This window comes from Salvelinus sp. IW2-2015, unplaced genomic scaffold (assembly GCF_002910315.2).
Source record: "Salvelinus sp. IW2-2015 unplaced genomic scaffold, ASM291031v2 Un_scaffold1325, whole genome shotgun sequence".
Lineage (NCBI taxonomy): Eukaryota > Metazoa > Chordata > Actinopteri > Salmoniformes > Salmonidae > Salvelinus > Salvelinus sp. IW2-2015.
In genome coordinates, this window is record NW_019942843.1 from 1,018 (window position 1) to 22,049 (window position 21,032).

Here is a 21,032-nt window from a genome sequence, read left to right on the forward strand (position 1 = left end):
ACACCTAAATACTTTCTCGGTCCCATAAGTACTACCAATATAATTACTGTCGTGGCATAAAGTTACTTACCCACATTTACTGTAGGCTCGGAGTCAAAGAATTAGACTAACACTATATACCTGTAAATAAGGACCATAGCGGGGCTGACTGGTCAAAGTACTACAGCTATTAAATATACTGTCAGGGCTCTGGTCAATAAAGTTACTACACTAATACTACTACTGTCAGGGCTCTGGTCAATAGTACTACACTAATACTGTAAGGACCATAGGCTCTGTCCATAGTTACTACACTATATATTACAGTCAGGAGTGGGTTCTGTCAATAAACTACACTATATATACTTGAAGAGGCGTCTGGTCAATAATACTACTCTATAGGTATACTGAAGACTAGGCTCTGGTCCATAGTACTACACTATATATACAGGCAGGGCTCTGTCCATAATACTACACTAGATATACTGTAAGACCATAAGGGCTCTGGTCAATAGTACTACTCTATATATACTGTTCAGGGCTCTGTCAATATACTTAACCACTTATTATATCTGTCTGTCAATATTACTACACTATATATACTGTAAGGCTATCTGACTTCAGTGAATCATCATCATGGACGTAGTGACCTCACTGCTACCATTGATCCTTCTTGCCCTATTGACCTTTCACCCCTCCAGGTATCATGGAAGAACGTGGACGCAGAGTCCAGATCGTTGTCGTCTCGCACAGTGCTCAGTAGAGGAGAGCATCCATGGGAGAGAGAACAGAGCTGCTGCTGCAGCTGTTTTTTTTAGACCACTCCTTACAGGGCAGGACCACACAGAGAGGGAACAGGGACACAACCGACGAGAGACCAGGGACACAGAGAGAGAGAGAGGACAGGGACACACGAGAGAGTCAGGGACACAGAGAGAGAGTCAGGACACAGAGAGAGAGAGGAACAGGATACACACCGAGAGGACGGGACACACACCAAAAAGTCAGGAGGGGTCACAGAGAGAGAGAGGTCAGGGACACACAGGAGAGCGAGAAGAGAGTCATGACACAGAGAGAGAGAAGGGACAAAGGGACACAGAAGAGAGAGGACAGACACACACAGAAGGTCGCGGACACACACACAAGAAAGAGGAGAGAGTCAGACACACAGAGAGCCGAGAGTCAGGACACCAGAGAGAGAGGGAGGGGGGGGTTTTTACTCGGGGGGGCACAGAGAGAGAGAGATGTCAGGGAACAGAGAGGAGAGAGTCAGGACACAGAGAAGAGAGAGGTCAGACACAGACGAAGAAGGAGATGTAGACACAGAAAGAGAGAGGTCAGGACACAGAGAGAAGGAGATGGTCAGGACACAGAGAGAGAGGAGATGTCAGACACAGAAGAGAAGATCAGGGACACAGAGAGAGAGAGAGGTTCAGGGACACAGAGCAGATGTCAGGGACACAGAGAGAGAGAGATTCAGGGACACAGAGAGAGAATGTCAGGACACAAGACGAGAGATGTCAGGACACAAGAGACGAGAGAGATGTCAGGGACACCAGAAGAGAGAGATGTCAGCGGACACACAGAGAGAGGAGATGTTCAGGACACAGAGAGAGAGATGTTCAGGGGACACCCAAGGAGGAGAGAGAGAGGTCAGGATTGTAGTTGAGTTAGTGTGTGTGTGCTGATAGAACAGTGGTCTCCTCTCTAGAATCGACAGCAGCCCTGGTTGAGTTGCGAAGCACCGGCACAGAGTTAAGGACCGAGGAACCATTCTGATCGACTCTTCTGCGAAGACAAGATCCTTCAGGGCTGGACGAGTGTTTCAAAGTCTTCCAGACCTCTGTTCCTGAGGAGTTTCAGAAAGCAGTCAAGGTACTAGACCATCTTCCTGTTATCATGAAGACCAGCCAATAAAATCACACATGATGTCAAGCGTACCAGGACCATCTTCCTGTTAGTCATGGAAGACCAGAATAAATCACAGGATGTCGAGGGTACTTAGACCATCTTCCTGTTAGTCTAGAAGACCAGAAATTAAATCCACACTGGAGTCAGGTACTAGGACCATCTTTCTTGTTAGCATTGAAAGACCAGAATACATCACCACTGGATGTCAAAAAGGTACCAACCATCTTCCTGTTATCTGAGCCCGAATAAACACACTGGATGTCAGGGGTACAGACCATCTTCCTGTAGTCATGAAGACCAGAATAAATCACACCGGATTCAGGGTACTAGACCATCTCCTGTTAGTCTAGAGACCCAATAAACTCACACGGATGTCGAGTACTAGACCATCTTCCTTTAGTCATTAAGACCAGAATAAATCCACACTATGTCAGGTACCAGACCATCTTCCTGTTAGTCTAGAAGACCAGATAAATCACACTGGATGTCAGGGTACCAGACCATCTTCCCTGTTAGTCTAGAAGACCAGAATAAATCACCACTGGGATGTCAGGATTACTCAGACATCTTTCCCTTTTAGTCATGCACAGACCAGAATAAATCCACACTAGATGTCAAGGGTTTCTCATCTTGACATACAAGTGAGCTGTTCAGGTTGAATAATGTTGAAACCTTTGGACTCTGTGTTTGAGGGATAATATAAAACTCTCAGTTAAAATACTTAGTCTCTGTACTGGTGTCTGCTAAAATGTAACTGCTACTTCCCCCTGGGTGTTCAACAAGTGTTATTACACCTGTATTATACTTTTACACTGTTCTGTCTGCTCTCTCTCCTCTTTCTCTTTTTTTCTACCGCTCTCCTTCTCTGTCTCTCTCCTCCCTCTCTCTCTTTCTCTCTCTCCCTCTGCTCTCTCTCTCTCTTTCTCTCTCTCTCTACCGCTCTCTCTCTCTTCTCTCCTCTAACTCTCTCTCTCTACCGCTCCCTCTCGTTCGCCTCTCTCTCTACCGCCCCCCCTTCTACCGCTCCCCTTCTCTCTCTTCTCTACCGCTCCCCTTCTCTCCCTTTCTCTCTCTCTCGTACCGCGCCCCCCTCTCTACACCGCCTCCCCTTCTCTTACCTCTCTCTCTCTCTTACCTCTCTCTCTCTCTACGCTCTCTCTCTACCGCCTCCCCTTCTCTTTCTCGCTCTCTCTACGCTCCCTCTCTCTCTACGCTCCCCCTTCTCTACCGCTCCCCCCCTTCTCTACCGCCCCCCCCTCGCTACCGCTCCCCTTCTCTCCCTTTCTCTCTCCTCTCATCTACCGCTCCCCTTTCTTTCTCTCTCTCTCTACTGCTCCCTCTCTCTCTCTCATCTACCTGCTCCTCTCTCTCTCTTCTCTCTCGCCCCCCCTCTCCTCCTTTTCCGTCTCTCTCTCTCTCTCTCTCAATTTCAATTACATTTCAATTTAAGGGCTTTATTGACATGGGAAACATATGTTAACATTACCAAAGCAAGTGAAATAGATCATAAACAAAAGTGAAATAAACAATAAAAATGAGCAGTTAACATTACGCTCACAAAAGTTCCAAAAGAATAAAGACATTTCAAATGTCTKTCCCTCCCCTCTCTGTTCTCTAGGACAACCTGGAGCGTGAGCTGAAGGAGGTGTCTCGCCGTCGGATACAGGAGCTCGAGGAGAAACGCCACTCGTGGGCGGGCGGAGAAAAGGTGGGCGGGGTCTTCGGAATGCGCAGCAGCAGCAGCGAGACGGACATAGAGGTGGCCCTATCCCAGGAGGAGGGGCTTATCGAGCTTCTCAAGTCCCGCCCGTGCTCGCCGCACAGCCCCCAGAATGCACTGGGGCGTTCCGGAAGCGTCCGCCGTTCCCGCGGCTCTGCATCCGCCGCGGCRGACCGTCAGCTGACCAGCCTGCTAACTCTAGGCATCACCTCTGACCTTCAGGTCGTAGGCGGGTCACCGAATCCCGGGCGCCGACTATGGAGGGGCGCCGAGCAGCGYGATTCCTCCCCCATGAGGTCACCTGAAACTGGGCCGAGGAGTCCCAACATCTCCCCTCTGACCAGACMTCAGCCTCAGAGACCTGCGGGTCACACTCAACCCCAGAATCAGCACCCTCAGGTAGACTGGCCCGGTCCACACTCCCCCTCCTCTAGACCCACCTCCTTAGGACCGAYGCACAGTCACCATAAACCTCCACCTGGCATCAACTCAAATCACAGCCCTCAGACAGCAACCGTTGACCACAAAAAAGCACAAAGCACAGACCTGAACCAGACCGCGGACCCTGACCACAACCAACCCGGTGGTCTGGCCGTCGACCTTGAACGACACACTCTGGTTCCTAAGCTCCGAGCGTTCGACCTCGTCTTGACCCCACACGGTCACGACCAGGGAGATGTCGTCACKGACACAGACCTGGAGAAAGAGATTCCCAGAGACTCTATCCTCACGGATACACAGAAGAATTCCCAAGGGCGTTCTGCGGGGCGGGAAGAGAGGGAGAGGTCAGACTCTTCCAGACAGCGGGAGGAAGAGGTGGATGAGAATGGGAGGATGGTGGCTGCAGGGATAGTGAATGAGGAGCCTTCTGTGGGTGAAGTAGAGGAGAAGAGGGTAGAACAGGAGAAGGGTGTGTCTCGGACAGAGACGTTGACTACAGATTGTCGTACTGATCGATCTCCATCCACAGCTATTATAGACCTCTCGTCACATGCACAGAGCGGTGATAACCCCACGCACACTGACGAGGCTGAGAGTCCAGCACACCAGGTATCCGCTTCTTCTATGGGTGAGTCCCCAGCCAATAGCATGCCTTCAGAATCTCAACCCACCAATGAGTACTCAGTGCCTGTATCCACCACTGARCAATCAGTGCCTGTTTCCTCCGATGAGTCATCGTTTCCAGCAGTGTCTACCTCCGCCAATGAGCTGCCTGCGTCAGTCACCGCTGGTGCCTCTGATAGGTCAGCCCAGGGTACGAATCCCAAGACCAGCCAGGTCGCTAAGCCTTCCAGACCCCCCTCTACCACCAGCGGGCGAAAGACTGTCATCCGCACCCTCAACTCCTCAGAGAACCAGGGCATGAGGCGTGTGGTCCCTATCTTCAAGGCCAGTCGAAGTGGCTCGATCCCGGGTAAACAGGTGGAGAAACCCCCTGGCCACCAGAGCTCTGGTCCACGGACCACCACCACCTCCTCCTCTAACCCAGCCAACCGCTCTCTTAGACGGGCAGAGAGGAGCTCCGCCACACCCCGTCGCAATAGCCTCCAGGTCGACCACCCCAAGGCCGAGTCTGTGACCACCACGGGTGTCCACGGCAACCAACCCCAACCTTCCAACCTCCAGAGGAAGCCGTCCTTCCGGAAGCCTCTCCGCCCCGTCGCCCCCAGACCGCCCCCAGAGGAAAAGATGTGCCGTTCCACCCTCCGAGCCCTCGCCGCCGCCGGTGGGGCTGTTCCAACAGCGGGGGGTGGAGGAGGTAACAGCCTCAGTGCCCCCCCGACCCCCTCCCACCGTGGAGGTGTCCCCGCCCCCCTCCCTGGATTTGCCCGAAACACAGCCGCTTCCTCTTTCAGACGGACCACACTCGCCCCCCCGGGGAGTACCCTCACCCCCTCTAAAAACTCCCCCCGTTCCTCCCCTGTCCCCTCTCCCGGGCCCTCACCCCTCAGCCGGGCGGGGTCGTTGGAGACGACCAGCAGGTGAGCCCCCGGCGGGCCACCCGCGCGGAGGCTTACTAGACAACCCCCCGATGCAGGAGAAAAAAAGTAATCAAAGGACCCTCTCCGCTGCCCCGACTCCCCAACACCCTGCCCCACAGTACCTTCCCTGACTCGCCTGGCGGCGCACCTACCGGGGCATCGCAGTGGACAAAACGTCAGCAGTTTCTTCTGACACCCACTTAAGAGTATTCTCCAGTCAAGATGCACTGAATCCCTGGAGATCAGGAGGCGGGGCTAGTTTTCTGCAGATCCCTTTACCCACACTTCCTTTCCCCGCCTAGTCAATACTCACAAAATTTTCTTGGCTTCCTTCTCTCCGCGCTCGTTCCCAATTGCTCCAAACCATATTTCCTTGCTTCCTTTTCCCCGGCCTAGTTCCAATACTCACAACATATTTCCTTGCTTCCTTTTCCCCGGCCTAGTTCCAATATTGACGACATGTATCTCTTGTTCCAATACAAACTACATGCCACATGACTTATGTTAACCCTTATCATATGTTCTCCAGACCTACAGGGTCGAGTCTTTCAAAATATATAGAAAAAGAATTAAAATACTTTTAAAGATGTAAATTAAGTCTAGATTTGTATTTTTTGTGATCGTGATTTTATCTATCTCTACATAATGTTGTCATTGTATGTAAGAAACCTTTCTACGTCCCAAATAGTCCCCATATCAGTTCATAGTGCACTCCTTTAACCAGGGCCCATAGGGCTATAGTGCACAATGTAGGGAATAGGGWACCATTTGGGACAGATACATGAGTACGTTTGATCTAGCTGTGTTTCCTGTTAAAACCTGTTCCCGAATGTGTTTGTATTAGCCAACTCCAATTGTCATGTCCTGGGCCTGTATTCATAAAGCCTCTCCTAGTAGTAGTGCTGATCTAGGATCAGTTTGTGCTTCAGCCAACATGTCCTGGGCCTGTATTTATAAAGCCTCTCCTAGAAGGATTGCTGATCTAGGATCAGTTCCCCCTTTTGTTTATAATCACCTTATTCATTGGCTGTATTAAAACAGGCAGACCAATTCTGATATTTTGCCCAGTCAAACGACCAATTATTGCCAAATAGATCAGAATTGGGATGCCTGTGTAAACGTGGCCATCTTGATCTAAAAGACTAAACTGATCCTAGATCACCACTACTACTAGGAGAGGCTTTATGAATACAGGCCCAGGACAGGTTGGCTGAAGCACAAACTGATCCTAGATCAGCACTACTACTAGGAGAGGCTTTATAAATACAGGCCCAGGACATGTTGGCTGAAGCACAAACTGATCCTAGATCACCACTCCTACTAGGAGAGGCTTTATAAATACAGGCCCAGGACATGTTGGCTGAAGCACAAACTGATCTGGGACCTGGCTATATCATTTTTGTATATTTGATTAATGAGACAATGAATAAACGTGTACACTTTAACCACTTGTTTAGAGACGTTGTCTGTGTGTGAAATGGCTCCCTGGTCAAAGGTAGTGCCTTAGATAGGATCTAAAAAAAGATATATATTTAACCGAGGCAAGTCAATGACAAGGTACTGGGGAACAGTGGATTACCTGCCTTGTTACGGGGTAGAATTGACTAATTTTTACTTTTGTCAGCTCGGAGATTTGATCCAGCAACTTTTCGGTTACTAGTCCAATGCTCTAACCACTAGGCTCCAACCACTAGGCTAGCTGCTCTAACCACTGGGCTACTTGCTCTAACCACTAGGCTACCTGAGTGTGTAGTCGTTGTTGGGACTAACCAGGTATCTGGGTCCCCCTGGTTGGGTTTAGTGTGTAGTCAGTGTTGGATGGCACTAACACCAGGCTATCTGCCCCCTAGTGGCCAAGGTGAGTGAATGGCACAGAGGAACCAAACACCATTCACACTATTACCGTGATGACTGTAAACACAACGAAGCCGAGCACAAGGAAACCAAAAAACAAATACAGAAGAGCACTGCTGAATATAGACTTACCAGCAACACAATCTCCAACCTTGACGAGAATTTACAGAAGCAGACAAAAGAGAAGTGTATAGACTCCAGGGCAGTAAAGAATTCCATCAAGTCATTCCAGGATTTCTTACGCCCTGAGGATACAGAGAAGTTCCTACAATAACCTTGCTGGACATTCTGAAAAGACAGCAGACAGACAGAGACAGAGTGTGTGTTTGTGTGACAGTGATCACGCCCCAAAAAAGGCACTCTCCTGTGTTGCCTCAGAGCTGCGGGAGGAAAGGAGGCAAGGGACGAGCGGGAGGAGGAAAGGAGGCAGGGAACCGGAGCGAGGAGGAAAGGAGGCAAGGGACCGAGCGGGGGAGAAGGAGGCAAGGGACCGAGCGGAGAGGAAAGGGGCAAGGACCGAGCGGAGGAGGAAAGAGGCAGGGACCGAGCGGAGGAGGAAAGGAGGCAAGGGACCGAGCCGGGGAGGAAAGAGGCAACGGACCGAGCGGAGGAAGGAAGGGGCAAGGACCCGAGCGAGAGGAAAGGAGGCAAGGGGACCGAGCGGAGGGAGGAAAGGAGGGAAGGGACCGAGCGGAGAGGAAAGGAGGCAAGGGACGAGTCGGGAGGGAGGAAAGGAGGCAAGGACAGACGAGAGCAAAGAGGCAAGGGACAAGAGCGAGGAGGAAAGAGGCAAGGACAGAGCGCGAGGAGGGAAGGAGGCAAAGGATCCGAGCGGAGAGGAAACAGCATCCAACACGCCTCTAGAACAAGACCGTCGGAACGGCAACACGACAAACAACACAGGGACAACAACACAATCAAGAATCAGAAAATGTTATTGAGTAGAACAGGACATGATTATTATGATGATATATAATCGAAGTCCAATTCTATTCTACACATTACATGTTCTATATTGATTGGTAAAATCAGGTCAACCTCACTGAAAACACACCTGTCAGGACCGAATGTAGTATCAGGGGGGGGGGGCGGACAGGTTAATATTAGTTAAAATGTTATCTGAAAATTGATTTGATACTAAAGCCTTGTTTCACACTGCAGGCCTTAATGATCAAATCCATTTCAGGAATACTGACTGTCCAACAGCAAGTTACCAGTTTTTAAAATTTTATTTAACTTAGGCAAAGTCAGTTTCAGAAACAAAGTCTTAATTACAATTGACAGCCTATACCAAATCAAAACCGGACCACCGCTGGGTCAACGGATGCGCCGCCCTATGGGACTCTTATCACGGCCGGAGTGAATACAGCTGGGATTCGAACCAGGGATTGTAGTGGACCACTGCGCCACTCGGGGAAACCTGTGACCAAATTGGGATGACATGGCTACGCTAGTTGTCATAGTAACGACAGGTGTGCGTGTGTGGAGCAGTTGGTGTAGGCTGATTGGTGGTGGTGCTCGTGCTTCTTCTCACTCAGAAGTTACGTAGCGACTAAGGGTGGCAACAACGCCTACCGTGAAGTTTCCCAACATTTGGAAATGTTTAAAATCATAGTGTGAGAACACTTAATTGCCTCAAAGGTCAGATGATCCAACTTGCAAAATGATGTCTTTGTTGGCCACAAGCAGCCAGCTATACTAGGTAGCCACAGCAGCCATCTAGCTAGGTTAGCCACCCACAGCAGTCCAGCTAGCTAGGTAGCCAGCCACAGCAGTCAGCTAGCTAGCCACAGCAGCAGCTAGCGATAGCTTGCCAAGCCAACAGCAGTCAGCCAGCCACAGCAGCCAGCTAGCTGAGCCACAGCAGTCAGCTAGCTAGCTAGCAGCAGCCACAGCAGGTCAGCCAGCCACAGCAGCCAGGCTAGCTGAGCCACAGCAGTTCAGGCTAGCTAGCTAGCCAGGCAGCCACGCAGTCAGCCAGCCCAGCAGCCAGCTAGCTAGCCACAGCAGTCAGCTAAGCTAGCTAGCCAGGCACCCACAGCAGTCAGCCAGCCACAGCAGCCAGGCTAGCTAGCCACAGCAGTCAGCCAGCCACAGCAGCAGCTAGCTAGCCCAGCAGTCATCCAGCCACAGCAGTCAGCAGCCACAGCGTCAGCAGCCACAGCAGTCAGCCGCCACAGCAGCTCAGCTTAGCTAGCCACAGCAAGATCAGCTAGCTAGCCACAGCAGTTCAGCTAGGCTAGCCCACAGCAGTCAGCTAGCTAGCCACCAGGCAGTTCAGCTAGCTAGCCACAGCAGTTCAAGCTAGCTAGCAGCCACGGCAGCCACAGCAGTCAGCTAGCCACAGCAGTCCAGCATAGCTAGCGAGCTAGCCAGCACACAGCAGTCAGCTAGCTAGCGAGCTAGCCAGCCACAGCCAGTCAGCTAGCTAACGAGCTAGCCAAAGCCACAGCGCAGCAGCTAGCGAGGCTAGCCAGCCACAGCAGGCAGTTCTTCTCTTTGCTTAGTTTCTTGCCATAATAATGACTTGACTTTCACCAAATAGGGCTATGTTCTGAATACACCCTACCTTGTCACAACACAACTGATTGGCTCAAACACATGAGAAATTGCCACAAATAACTTTTAACCAAGGCACACCTGTTAATTGAAATGCATCTCCAGGTGACTAACCTCATGAATCTGGTTGAGAGGAATTGCTAAGAGTGTGCAAAAGCTAAAGAGTGTGCAAAGCAGTCATTCAAGGCAAAGGGTGGCTACTTTGAGAATCTCAAAAGATAAAAAATTCTGATTTGTTTAACACTTTTTTGGTACTACATGATTCCATAGTGTTTTTCATAGTTTTGATGTCGTCACTATTATTCTACAATGTAGAACCTAGGTGTGTCCAAACTTTTCAACTGGTGACTGTACATTACCCAGTATGAACTGCTCTGAACAGGAAACAAGAGGGACACATGACAACACACCACCCACCCTTCAACTGGCCACTGACAAAACAACACACACACACTTTTCAACAGGCCATTCTGCCATACAAACATTCGAATCCCGGAGCTGACAAGGTAAAATATGGTCGTTCTGCCCCTGAACAAGGCCGTCAACCCAACTGTTCCTAGGCCGTCAATTGGAAATAAGGAAATTTGTTCTTAACTTGACTTTCCTAGTTAAATAAAGGTAAAATAAACAAATTACACCAGCCCTTTCAAACTGGCCATCCTACTAATATACACACAGCCCCTTTCAAACTGGCCATCCTGCTAATATACACAGCCCTCTTCAACTGGCCATCTGCAATACTACTAACACAACTGCTGTGGGGCTAGCTAGCTAGCTAGCTTACTGCGGTGAATTACTGCTGTGGCCTAGCTAAGCTGCTTACTGCTTGTGGCTAGTAGCCAAGCCCACAGCAGTAAAGCTAGCCAGCCAGCCACAGCAGTAAAAGCTAGCTAGCTAGCCAGCCAGCACACCAGGCAGTAGCTAGCTAGCTAGCAGCCAGCCGGCCACAGCAAGTAAGCTAGCTACTAGCTAGCCAGCCACAGCCAGTAAGCTAGCTAGCTAGCTTAGCCGCCACAGCAGTAAGCTGCTAGCTAGCTAGCCAGCCACAGCAGTAAGCTAGCTAGCTAGCTTAAGCATAGCCAGCCACAAGCCAGCAGTAAGCTAGCTAGCTACGACTAGCCAGCCACACAGTAAGCTAGATAGCTAGCTAGCCAGCCACAGCAGGAAAGCTAGCTAAGCTGCCAGCCAGCCACTAGCAGTAGCTAGCCAGCCAGCCACAGCAGTAAGCTAGCCAGCCAGCCACAGCAGTAAGCTAGCCAGCCAGCCCACACAGTAAGCTACCAGCCAGCCACAGCAGGTAGGCTAGCTAGCCAGCCAACCAGCAGTAAGCTAGCTAGCCAGCCACAGCAGTAAGGCTAGCTAGCCAGCCACAGCAGTAAGCTAGCTTGCCAGCCACAGCAGAGCTAGCTAGCCAGCCACAGGCCAGTCAGTAGCTAGCCGCCACAGCGTCAGCTAGCTAGCCAGCACAGGCAGTCATGCTAGCTAGCCAGCCACAGCAGTCAGCTGCTAGCCAGCCCACAGGCCAGTCAGTAGCTAGCCAGCCACCAGCAGTCAGGCTACTAGCCAGCCACAGCAGTCAGCTAGGCTAGCCAGCCACAGCAGTCAGTCGATTTCTCTTTGTTTCAGTTCTTGCCATAATATGGACTGGTCTTTCACCAAATTAGGGCTCTCGTCTGAAATTACCACCCCTTCCGTGTCACAACACAACTGATGCTCAAACACATTCGAGGAAATTGCCACAAATTACTCTTTAACAGGCACACCTGATAATTGAAATGGATTCCAGGTGGAGGCGTACCTCATGAATCTGGTTGGAGGAGAATACCAAGACGTGTGCAAAGCAGTAATCAAGGGCAAAGGGTGGCTACTTTGAAGATCTCAAAGATAACATAATGTTGATTTGTTTAACACGTATTTGGGTTACTATACATAGATGCATATGTGTTATTTTCGTTAGTTTTGATGCTTCACTCATTATATCTACCAATGTAAGAACCCTAGGTGTGTCCAAACTTTCAATCTGGTACTGTTACATTACCACATGTTATGAACTGCTCTGAACAGGAAACAAGAGGACACATCTGACAAAACATCACCTACCCACCCTTCCAACTGGCCACTGACAACACTACACCACCCACCTTCATACAGGACCATTCTGTGCAATCACAAACATCGACATCCCCGAGCTGACAAGGTAAAAATCTGTCTCTGCCCCTGACAAGGGCCGTCACCCACTGTTCCTAGGGCCTTTCATTGAGATAAGAATTTGTTCTTAACTGTTTTTTCAAAGTTAAATAAAGGGTTCCAATTTTACAAAATATATATTTTTTTAATATACACAGCCCCTTTCAAACTGGCCATCTGCTAATATACACAGCTCCTTTCACTGCCTATCCTGCCAATATTACACACAGCCCCTTTTCAACTGGCCACCTTTGCCAATATACACACAGCCCCTTTCAACTGCCATCCTGCCAATATAACACCAGCCGCTTTCAAACTGGGCCATCCCTTCTAATACACACACAGCCCCTTTCAACTGGCCATCCTGCTAACATACACACACAGCCCCTTTCAACTGGCCATCCTGCTAATATCACACAGCCCCTTTCAACTTGGCATCCTGCTAATATACCACACAGGCCCCTTTCAACTGGCCATCCTGCTTAATATACACACAAGCCCCTTTCAAAATGGGCCATCCTGCTAATATACACACAGCCCCTTTTCAAACTGGGCCATCCTGTAATATTACACACAGCCCCTTGCAAAAACTGGCATTCCTGCTAATATACACAACAGGCCCCTGTCACTGGCCATCCTGCTATATACACCAGCCCCTTCAACCTGGCCATCCTGCTACATATACACACAGCCTTTCAACTGGCCCTTCCTGCTAAATACACACAAGCCCCTTTCAACTGGCCATCCTGCTAATATACACACAGCCCCTTTCAACGGGGCCATCCTGCTATACACACACAGCCGCCATCTTCAACTCGGCCATCCTGCTAATATCAACACAGCCCCTTTCAACTGGCCATCCTGCTAATAACACACCACAGCCCCTTTCAACTGGCCATTCCCTGCTAATACACCACCACAGCCCCTTTCAACTTTCAATTCTTACCTTGATGTGAGGAGTGCTGGGTGTTCAGGGGTCAGACCTGTCCGAACAACCCAAGTTGTTCTATCCGAGACAAAACACCTGGTTCCTTCCCCTCCATCTTCCTCCTCCTCTTAACAGGGCAGACATGGTCACCTCTCACTCTTTCTCAGCCATCTCAACCTTCTCCTGCCTCTCCCTGCATCCTTCTCTTTCCACACCCTCTCCTCCTTCCCCCTCCCTCATGTTTCTCCTCTTCTTCGTCTGGCGTACTTCGGGAAGTTTTTGAATTGGCAGTCTCATCCCTCACTGCCCCTCATTGGCTGCTTGCTCCACGTGGGCGACAGTTCCAACGGTTCCGAAGGGCAGGGATTCCCCCTGCTAATGGTTACTATAGAAACGCTGAACACCTTCCCCTCTTCCTCCTCATCCACAAAGGAACTCCATCATCTCCTTTCTCCTTTCTTCCTGCAAGAGAGGATGAGAAGATTGGAGGAAGAGAGGGAAGGATTATGGGAGGAAGAGAGGGTGGAAGGTGGAGGAGGGGGTGCTGCGCTAGCATTCATTGACCCCAATAGAGTTCTATCCTTTCCTGGACATGGATGTAGTTGCTGCTACCACCCTTGTTCAGGGATCCTGCTCTCTCCAGACTACGTGTCCTACCCGTTTTCAGATTGAGAGAAGAGGACTGGGGCATCCTGGTCGATAAAACTGCGGACAAGATAAGAGAGAGGGGGGTTAGAGATTGTAAAAGGTACTCCATAAACCACCAACACTACTCCCATCTTTCAGACTTGATAACAGGAGAGACATGAGCTCCCAGAAATCTAATCAAAATAGATGTGATGGGGGGGGGGGGGGGAGGTGCATTATAAATTGGAAGTACTTCATTCAGAGCAGGAAGTTGTTTCCCCGACCACGCACGTGTGAGCTGACCAGGAGATATTGGGGCAATGCACCTACGCACGTGCCCACGCCGTGAGAAACAACAAACAAATGACCGTGCGTTAGTTTGTGTGAGGTTAGCGTGTATTTGTGATATAGAATGCATAAACAATCAAACATCTGGTTTAAGGTCTAAGCTTAGAAGTTGAGGCTTAAAACTGGCGATGCACACGGTTGATGGCCATTGCTAAGTTACGCTTCTCTTTAACCAGCTAGGCTACTTAGCTCGACAAAGCAATTCGTGGACACTTGCTTACTCATGCTTTCCATCAAACACACAAGTAACGTTAAACCTCAACCTTCCCGAAAACAACGGCCGGTTGTGCTAGTACAGTGGCGTTTATTCCATCTCTGCACTCGAAATAAATCTGATTTTGTGGGCCCTTTTTTCCCCGTTAAAATAACGCTAACAACCGGTTCATCAGACGCGAAGGGCATGCCAGTCTACAGAGAAACACCAAACGCCTTCAAATAGGTCGGAGAAAGAGGCACTTTATCAGTCTCTTATCCTCTTGGAATATAAACGCGAGTAACGGCGTTGGCTGCTATAGACGTCACGTCGTGGTCACGCTCTCGTTGGCGCCTTGCTATGACACGTGCCCACAAAGGTGGGAGATTTTTCTGAAGCTTGGCCAAATTATTAGAATTCAATCAAATATATTAAACGTTCTAGGATCTGATATTGATAGATGTCATGCGGTTATCTGACAAAATAAACTGTACACGGACAAGCTTATCATTTACACGATGAAAAAACATTGATTGGAAGACTTTGAATATATCACACTCACATTCAAAGTTCTCATACCATTTATACCCTAGTTAATATCTATCATGCTTCAAAACTTTCATACCTATAGAAAACGCAACGTCACTGCTGTGAGAATAGAGAGCAGGGCATTGGAGAGAGAAGTAAGATTATTTATTTTTTAAACATTATTTACAAAATGTAACAAACAAATATGGACAGAACTATAATACAAAGGCTCTTTTAAGAATCTATTTTTAAAACAATATAACAACCCACAATATATCGTCAGGAAGTTTCCAAGCTGCTGACAATCCACAAAGCCTCTGTTGCCATATCCTTGGGGGACCAAAATGAGCTATACCAACCCTTGCTGGCACTTCGAATGCAACGTTGCGCTCTGATATTGATAGCCTACGACTACGAGTCGAGTACAGACGATTCCAGGGATCACGCCAAATGCAGATGCACTATCAAGGACTTTACCGTGCAATAGTGACTCCGACCAGTAAGATGATAAGCAGTCCTCCAGATCCTCTCACTTGAACGAACTGCCCATTATCTGCTTCAGGACATAGAGAGGAAACAGGAAAAACACAGTGCTTCCAAAGTCTTGGACTTAAACATTAGGCGGTTGGCCAACTTTGTAAATGAACGATAACCTTCGTATTCATCGACAAAAGAAAGACCAGTTGTCCACTGATCACGATGTGCTGTGGGCGAATCAAGGGTGGTGGTCCTCACAAATTCCAGGAGGAGACTGCTTATTGACCTGCATGGGAGACATCCAGGGAATCACTCGAATGAAGCATCGCTCGCAGTTATCTGTGAGGGGGCTGGGACATGGAATCAGGACATTAACAGCATGGTAGGCCCACTGCTGACCTTGTGAAGCTGTTCGCAACAAAGCCTGCTGCTGCACCTCTTCATCCATGGTCCTGGGCTGCTACACTTCGTGGAACGCATCCATTGTGGATTACGCGAGATTGACGAGCAACATTTTCCTTGTTGTCCGTCGATGTCCATTCCAAGTGGATGGAAGTGTTCCCTACTCAACTGACACAAGCTGAGAAGACCGCTCAATCTTCTCAGAAACCTGTTCGCATCCCTTTGGACTAGTCATAGGAGCTCGTCATCGGACAATGGCCCTTCCTTTTCACGTTCAAACGATTTTGAAATGTTTCTCAAGGAACAACGGAAGTAGGCACATCCCTGTCACCACCTTACCATCCGCATCCAAACGGAACAGCGCGAGAGGAAGCCGGTGCAAACCTTTTAAGAAGGCCTGGACTAGACTCGAGGTTCGAGTCGTGCCCACCCACCAAAGGCTTCCCCAGTTCACTGTTTACTTACCGTAACACACCACCACCACAGATAACGAAATGACACCAGCTGAACTGTTTTCTGAGACGCCAACCACGTACCCGTCTGGACACTGTAAAACCAGACGTGTCAAGCACTTGTGGCAAAAAAGCAAACCCAAGCGTTACAGCAAAGAAAGCTCATGAGATAACACTCAAAGACTGTCAGAGGATTCAACAGATGGAAGAAGGGTGATGGTACGTGATTTCAGACACACCAAGCGCCTGTGGAACTAGGTGTGATCTTGCAACGCAGAGGACCTTTGACTTACCAAGTCCAAATTGTCATCGCCATGGCAACGTTCACAGTGGATAATTCTGTTACGGTCCAACCCCAGGCAAGGACATGCAGAGAACCAAGAACAATAACGACCCCCAGGAGCTATTCCTCCTGACTGGTGGAACGTACGGAGAGACAGAAGCCTGACCTTCAACCCGAACTGGCCCACCACCGGAACCCAGGAGGAGCGGAGTATCCTATTCGACAGCGAAGGGGCACCTCAAAAGCATTGACCTTGTGAGTTTGAGCTTGTTTAAGGTAACAAGACAGGTTAAAACAACAAACAAACACTTTTAATATGTCCTAGATAAAAGGAAAGAAAGGTACATTACCTGGGTTAGTATTAGACACTAACTCCAGCTTCGGGGCAGAATAATCCCCTGGATGTGTGGCTGGGCTCTGAAAAGTCTGCTTCAACCCAGATACGTTGATTTTTAAAAGAATGCATTGTTCAGGATATTCATTTAGTTCCCTAACTATTTACCTCGTTCTCTTGGAGTTAAACCACTATTGGGGAGGAGTGTAGGGTCTGGGATCTAACCATCTGTTTATATTAGTTATATGCTGTTACTAAGCAGTGATGTTATTACGACAAGTGTTACGTTACTACACCAATAGGAAATGCACATGCGCCACTAGTGATGCCCGGGAACTAGAACGTAGAGCACGAGAGGATCCTGTAGGGGGAACTGTAGAGACGAGAGTCTGTAGGGGGAACTTTGTAGAGCACGAGACGGTTTCTGTAGGGTAACTGTAGAGCACGAGAGGTCATGTAGGGGGAACATGCGAGAGCACGGAGAGTTTCTGTAGGGAACTGTAGAGCACGAGAGGTCTGTAGGGGGAACTTGCTTAGAGCACAGAGGGTTCTGGACTAAAACACAACTAAATGGACTCCCGTCTCCTGCCTGGTCATTGTCTCCAACAACACAAATATTACAGTTAGAGCCAGTAGCTCTGCCGGTTAGAGCCTAGCGGTTAGAGAGCTAGCCCTAGCGTTAGCAGCCTAGTGTTAGAGCAGCTAGTCTAGTGCGTTAGAGCAGCTAGCCTAGCGGTTAGAGCCTAGCGTTAGGGAGCCTAGTGGTTAGAGCAGGTTAGTTCTAGCGGTTAGAGCCTAGTGGTTAGAGCAGGTGTCTATTGGTTAGAGCAGGGTAGTCTAGTGGTTAGAGCAGAGTTCTTAGTGGTTAGAGCCTAGTGGTTTAGAGCCTAGTGTTAGAGCAGGTAGTCTTGCGGTTAGATCAGGTAGTCTTTCGGTTAGAGCCTAGTGGTTAGAGCAGCTGCCAGGGTTAGAGCCCTAGTGCGTTAGAGCAGGTAGTCTAGTGGAATAGAGGCCAGGTAGCCTAGTGGTTAGACAGGTAGTCTAGTGGTTTAGAGCAGGTAGCCTAGTGGTTAGGAGCAGCTAGGCCTAGTGGTTAGAGGCAGCTAGCCTAGTGGTTAGAACCTAGTGGTTAGAGCAGCTAGCCTAGTGGTTAGAGCCTAGTGGTTAGAGCTTCAGTGAGAGCCAGTGGTTAGAGCCTAGTGGTTTAGAGAAGGTTAGTTAGTGGTTAGAGCTAGTGGTTAGAGCCTAGTGGTTAGAGCAGGTAGTCTTGCCGGAGGCAGGGTTTAGTCTAGTGGTTAGAGCCTAGGTGGTTAGAGCCTTAGTGGTTAGAGCAGGTAGTCTTGCAGTTTAGAGCAGTAGTCTTTTGCTGGTTAAGAGCCTAGTGGTTAGGGAGCCTAGTGGTTTAGAGCAGCTAGCCTAGTGGTTTAGGAGCCTAGTGGTTAGAATAGGTAGTCTAGTGGATAGAGCCAGGTAGCCTAGTGGTTAGAGGCAGGCTAGTCTAGGTGGATTAGAGCAGGAAGCCTTAGGTGGTTAGAGCAGGTAGCCTAGTGGTGAGGGAACCTAGTGGTATAGAGCAAGCAGCCTTGTGGTTAGAGCCTAGTGGTTAGAGCCTAGTGGTTAGAAGCAGGTAGCTAGTGGTTTAGAGCAGGTAGCCTAGTGTTTAGAGCAGGTAGTCTAGGGTTAAGCGGTAGCCTAGTGGTTTAAGAGCAGGTAGTCTAGTGGGCTTAGAGCAGGTGCCTAGTGGTTAGAGCCTAGTGGTTAGAGCAGTAGCTAGTGAGTTAAGAGCCTGGTGTGTAAGCAGGCTAATAGGCTAGTTGTGTTAGAGCCTAGTGGTTCAGACACGGTAGTCTTCGCGCGTTAGACCTAGTGGTTTAGGGGGGAGGGGGGGGGGGGGGGGGGGGGGGGGGGGGGGGGGGGGGGGGGGGGGGGGGGCGGGGGGGGGGGGGAGGGGGGGGGGGGGCGGGGGGGGCGGGGGGGGGGGGGGGAGGGGGGGGGGGGAGGGGGGGGGCTGGCTAGGGGGTGGGGGGGGGGGGGGGGGGGGGGGGGGGGGGGGGGGGGGGGGGGGGGGGGGGGGGGGGGGTGGGGGGGGGGGGGGGGGGGGGGGGGGGGGGGGGGGGGGGGGGGGGGGGGGGGGGGGGGGGGGGGGGGGGGGGGGGGGGGGGGCGGGGGGGGGGCGGGGCGGGGGGGGGGGGGGGGGGGGGGGGGGGGCGGGGGGGGGGGGGGGGGGGGGGGGGGGGGGGGGGGGGGGGGGGGGGGGGGGGGGGGGCGGGGGGGGGGGGGGGGGGGGGCGGGGGGGGGGGGGGCGGGGGGGGGGGGGGGGGGGGGGGTGGGGGGGCGGGGGGGGGGGGGGGGGGGGGGGGGGGGGGGGGGGGGCGGGGGGGGGGGGGGGCGGGGGGGGGGGGGGGGGGGGGGGGGGGGGTGGGGGGGGGGGGGGGGGGGGGGGGGGGGGGGGGGGGGGGGGGGGGGGGGGGGGGGGGGGGGGGGGGGGGGGGGCGGGGTGGGGCGGCGGGGGGGGGGGGGGGAGCGGCGGGGGGGGGGGGGGGGGGGGGGGGGGGCCGCGGGGGGGGGGGGGAAGGGGGGGGGGGGGGAGGGGAGGGGGGGGGGGGAGGGGGGGGGGGGGGGCGGGAGGGGGGGGGGAGGGAGGGGGGGAGCATGGTAGTCTTGCGGTTTAGAGAGGTAGGTCTTGCGGTCTAGAGCCTAAGTGGTTAGAACCTTAGTGGTTAGACGCACGCTAGCCTAGTGGTTAGAGCCTAGGGTAGAAATAGGTAGTCTAGTGGATAGAGCAGGTAGCCTAGTGGCTTAGAGCAGGTAGTCTAGTGGTTATAGCAGGTAGCCTAGTGGTTAGAGCAGTGTCTTAGAGCCAGGTAGCCTAGTGGTTAGAACCTAGGTGCGTTTTCAGAGCAGCTAGCCTTAGTGGTTAGAGCCTAGTGGTTAGAAGGCCTTAGTGGTTAGAGCAGGTAGTCTAGGTGGTTAGAGGCAGGGTAGTGCTAGCGGTTAGAGGCCTAGTTGGAGTTAGAGGCACGGTAGTCTTAGTGGTTAGAGCAGGTAGTCTTTGACGGTAGAGCAGGGTAGTTCTTCAGTGGAGCAGCCTAGTGGTTAGAGCCTAGTTGGTTAGAGAGCAGGTAGTCATCTGTGCGGTTAGACGCAGTTAGTCTTGCGCGCTTAGAGCCTAGTGGTTAGAGGCTAGATGGGTCTTAAGAGCCAGCCTAGCCTATGGTGGTTAGAGGCCTAGTGGATAGAATAGGCTAGTCATAGTGGAATAGACCGCAGTAGCCTAGTGTTAGAGCAGGTAGTCTAGTGTTAGCAGGCAGGTAGCCTAGTGGTTAGAGGCCTAGTGGTTAAGCACGGTAGACCATAGTGGTTAGGAACCTAGTGCGTTTAGAGCAGCTAGCTCTGGGTGAGCCTAGTGTTGAGCCTAGTGTTAGAGCAGGTAGTCTAGTGGTTAGAAGCACGGTAGCCTAGTGTCATAGAGCAGGTGTCTAGTGGTTTAGAGCAGCGTAGCCAGTGGTTAGAGCAGGTAGTCTAGTGGTGTAGAGCAGTAGGCTATGGTTAGAGCCCTAGTGTTAGAGCAAGGTAGTTAGTGGTTAGACCTAGCTGGTTAGAGCAGGTAGTCTAGTGGTTAGAGCCTAGTGGTTAGAGCAGGTAGTCTAGTGGTTTAGACCTAGTGGTTAGAAACCTGTGTCTAAGAACCTAGTGGTTAGAGTCAGCTAGCCTAGTTGCGTTAGAGCACGCTAGCACAGCGTTCAGAGCCTAGTGGTTCAGAGCAACGTACCTAGCGGTTAGCGAGCCTATGTGGTTAGAGGCAGCTAGCCCTAGCGTCTAGAGCAGCTAGCCTAGCGGTTAGAGCAGCATTAGCCTAGCGGTTAGAGCAGCTTAGGCCTAGTGGTTAGAGCAGCTAGGCCTAGTGGTTAGAAACCTAGCGGTTAGAGGCAGCTAGCCTTAGTGGTTAGAGCCTAGTGGTTAGAGCATTTGCTAGGGGCTTAGAGGCCTAGTGGTTTAGATCAGGTAGCCCAGTGGTTAGAGCAGATAGCACGTGGTTAGTATCAGGTACCTAGTGGTTAGGCCAAGGTAGCCCAGTGGTTAGAGCAGCTGCCTTAGTGGTTAGAGCAAAGTAGGCCCAGTGGGTTAGATCAGGTAGCCTAGTGGTCTAGAGCAAGTAAGGCCCAGTGGTTAGATCAGGTAGGCCTCAGTGTTAGAGCAAGTAGGCCCAGTGGGTTAGATCGTGCTAGCCTCAGTGGTTACGAGCAACGTAGCCCATGCGTTAGATT

At 51.1% G+C, this 21,032-nt stretch overlaps 1 protein-coding gene across 1 annotated transcript; it reads left to right on the top strand.

Annotated features, from left to right (window-relative positions):
• Window positions 1-1,775: 1,775 nt before the first annotated feature.
• On the top strand, window positions 1,776-16,595 carry LOC112070441 (FH2 domain-containing protein 1; the record flags this gene model as incomplete). Its single annotated transcript, XM_024137869.2, has 4 exons — window positions 1,776-1,854; window positions 3,509-5,592; window positions 7,825-8,207; window positions 16,507-16,595. Coding segments are annotated over 4 exons (2,635 nt in total), but the record flags the coding sequence as incomplete, so codon positions are not given.
• Between the last annotated feature and the right edge of the window lie 4,437 nt (window positions 16,596-21,032).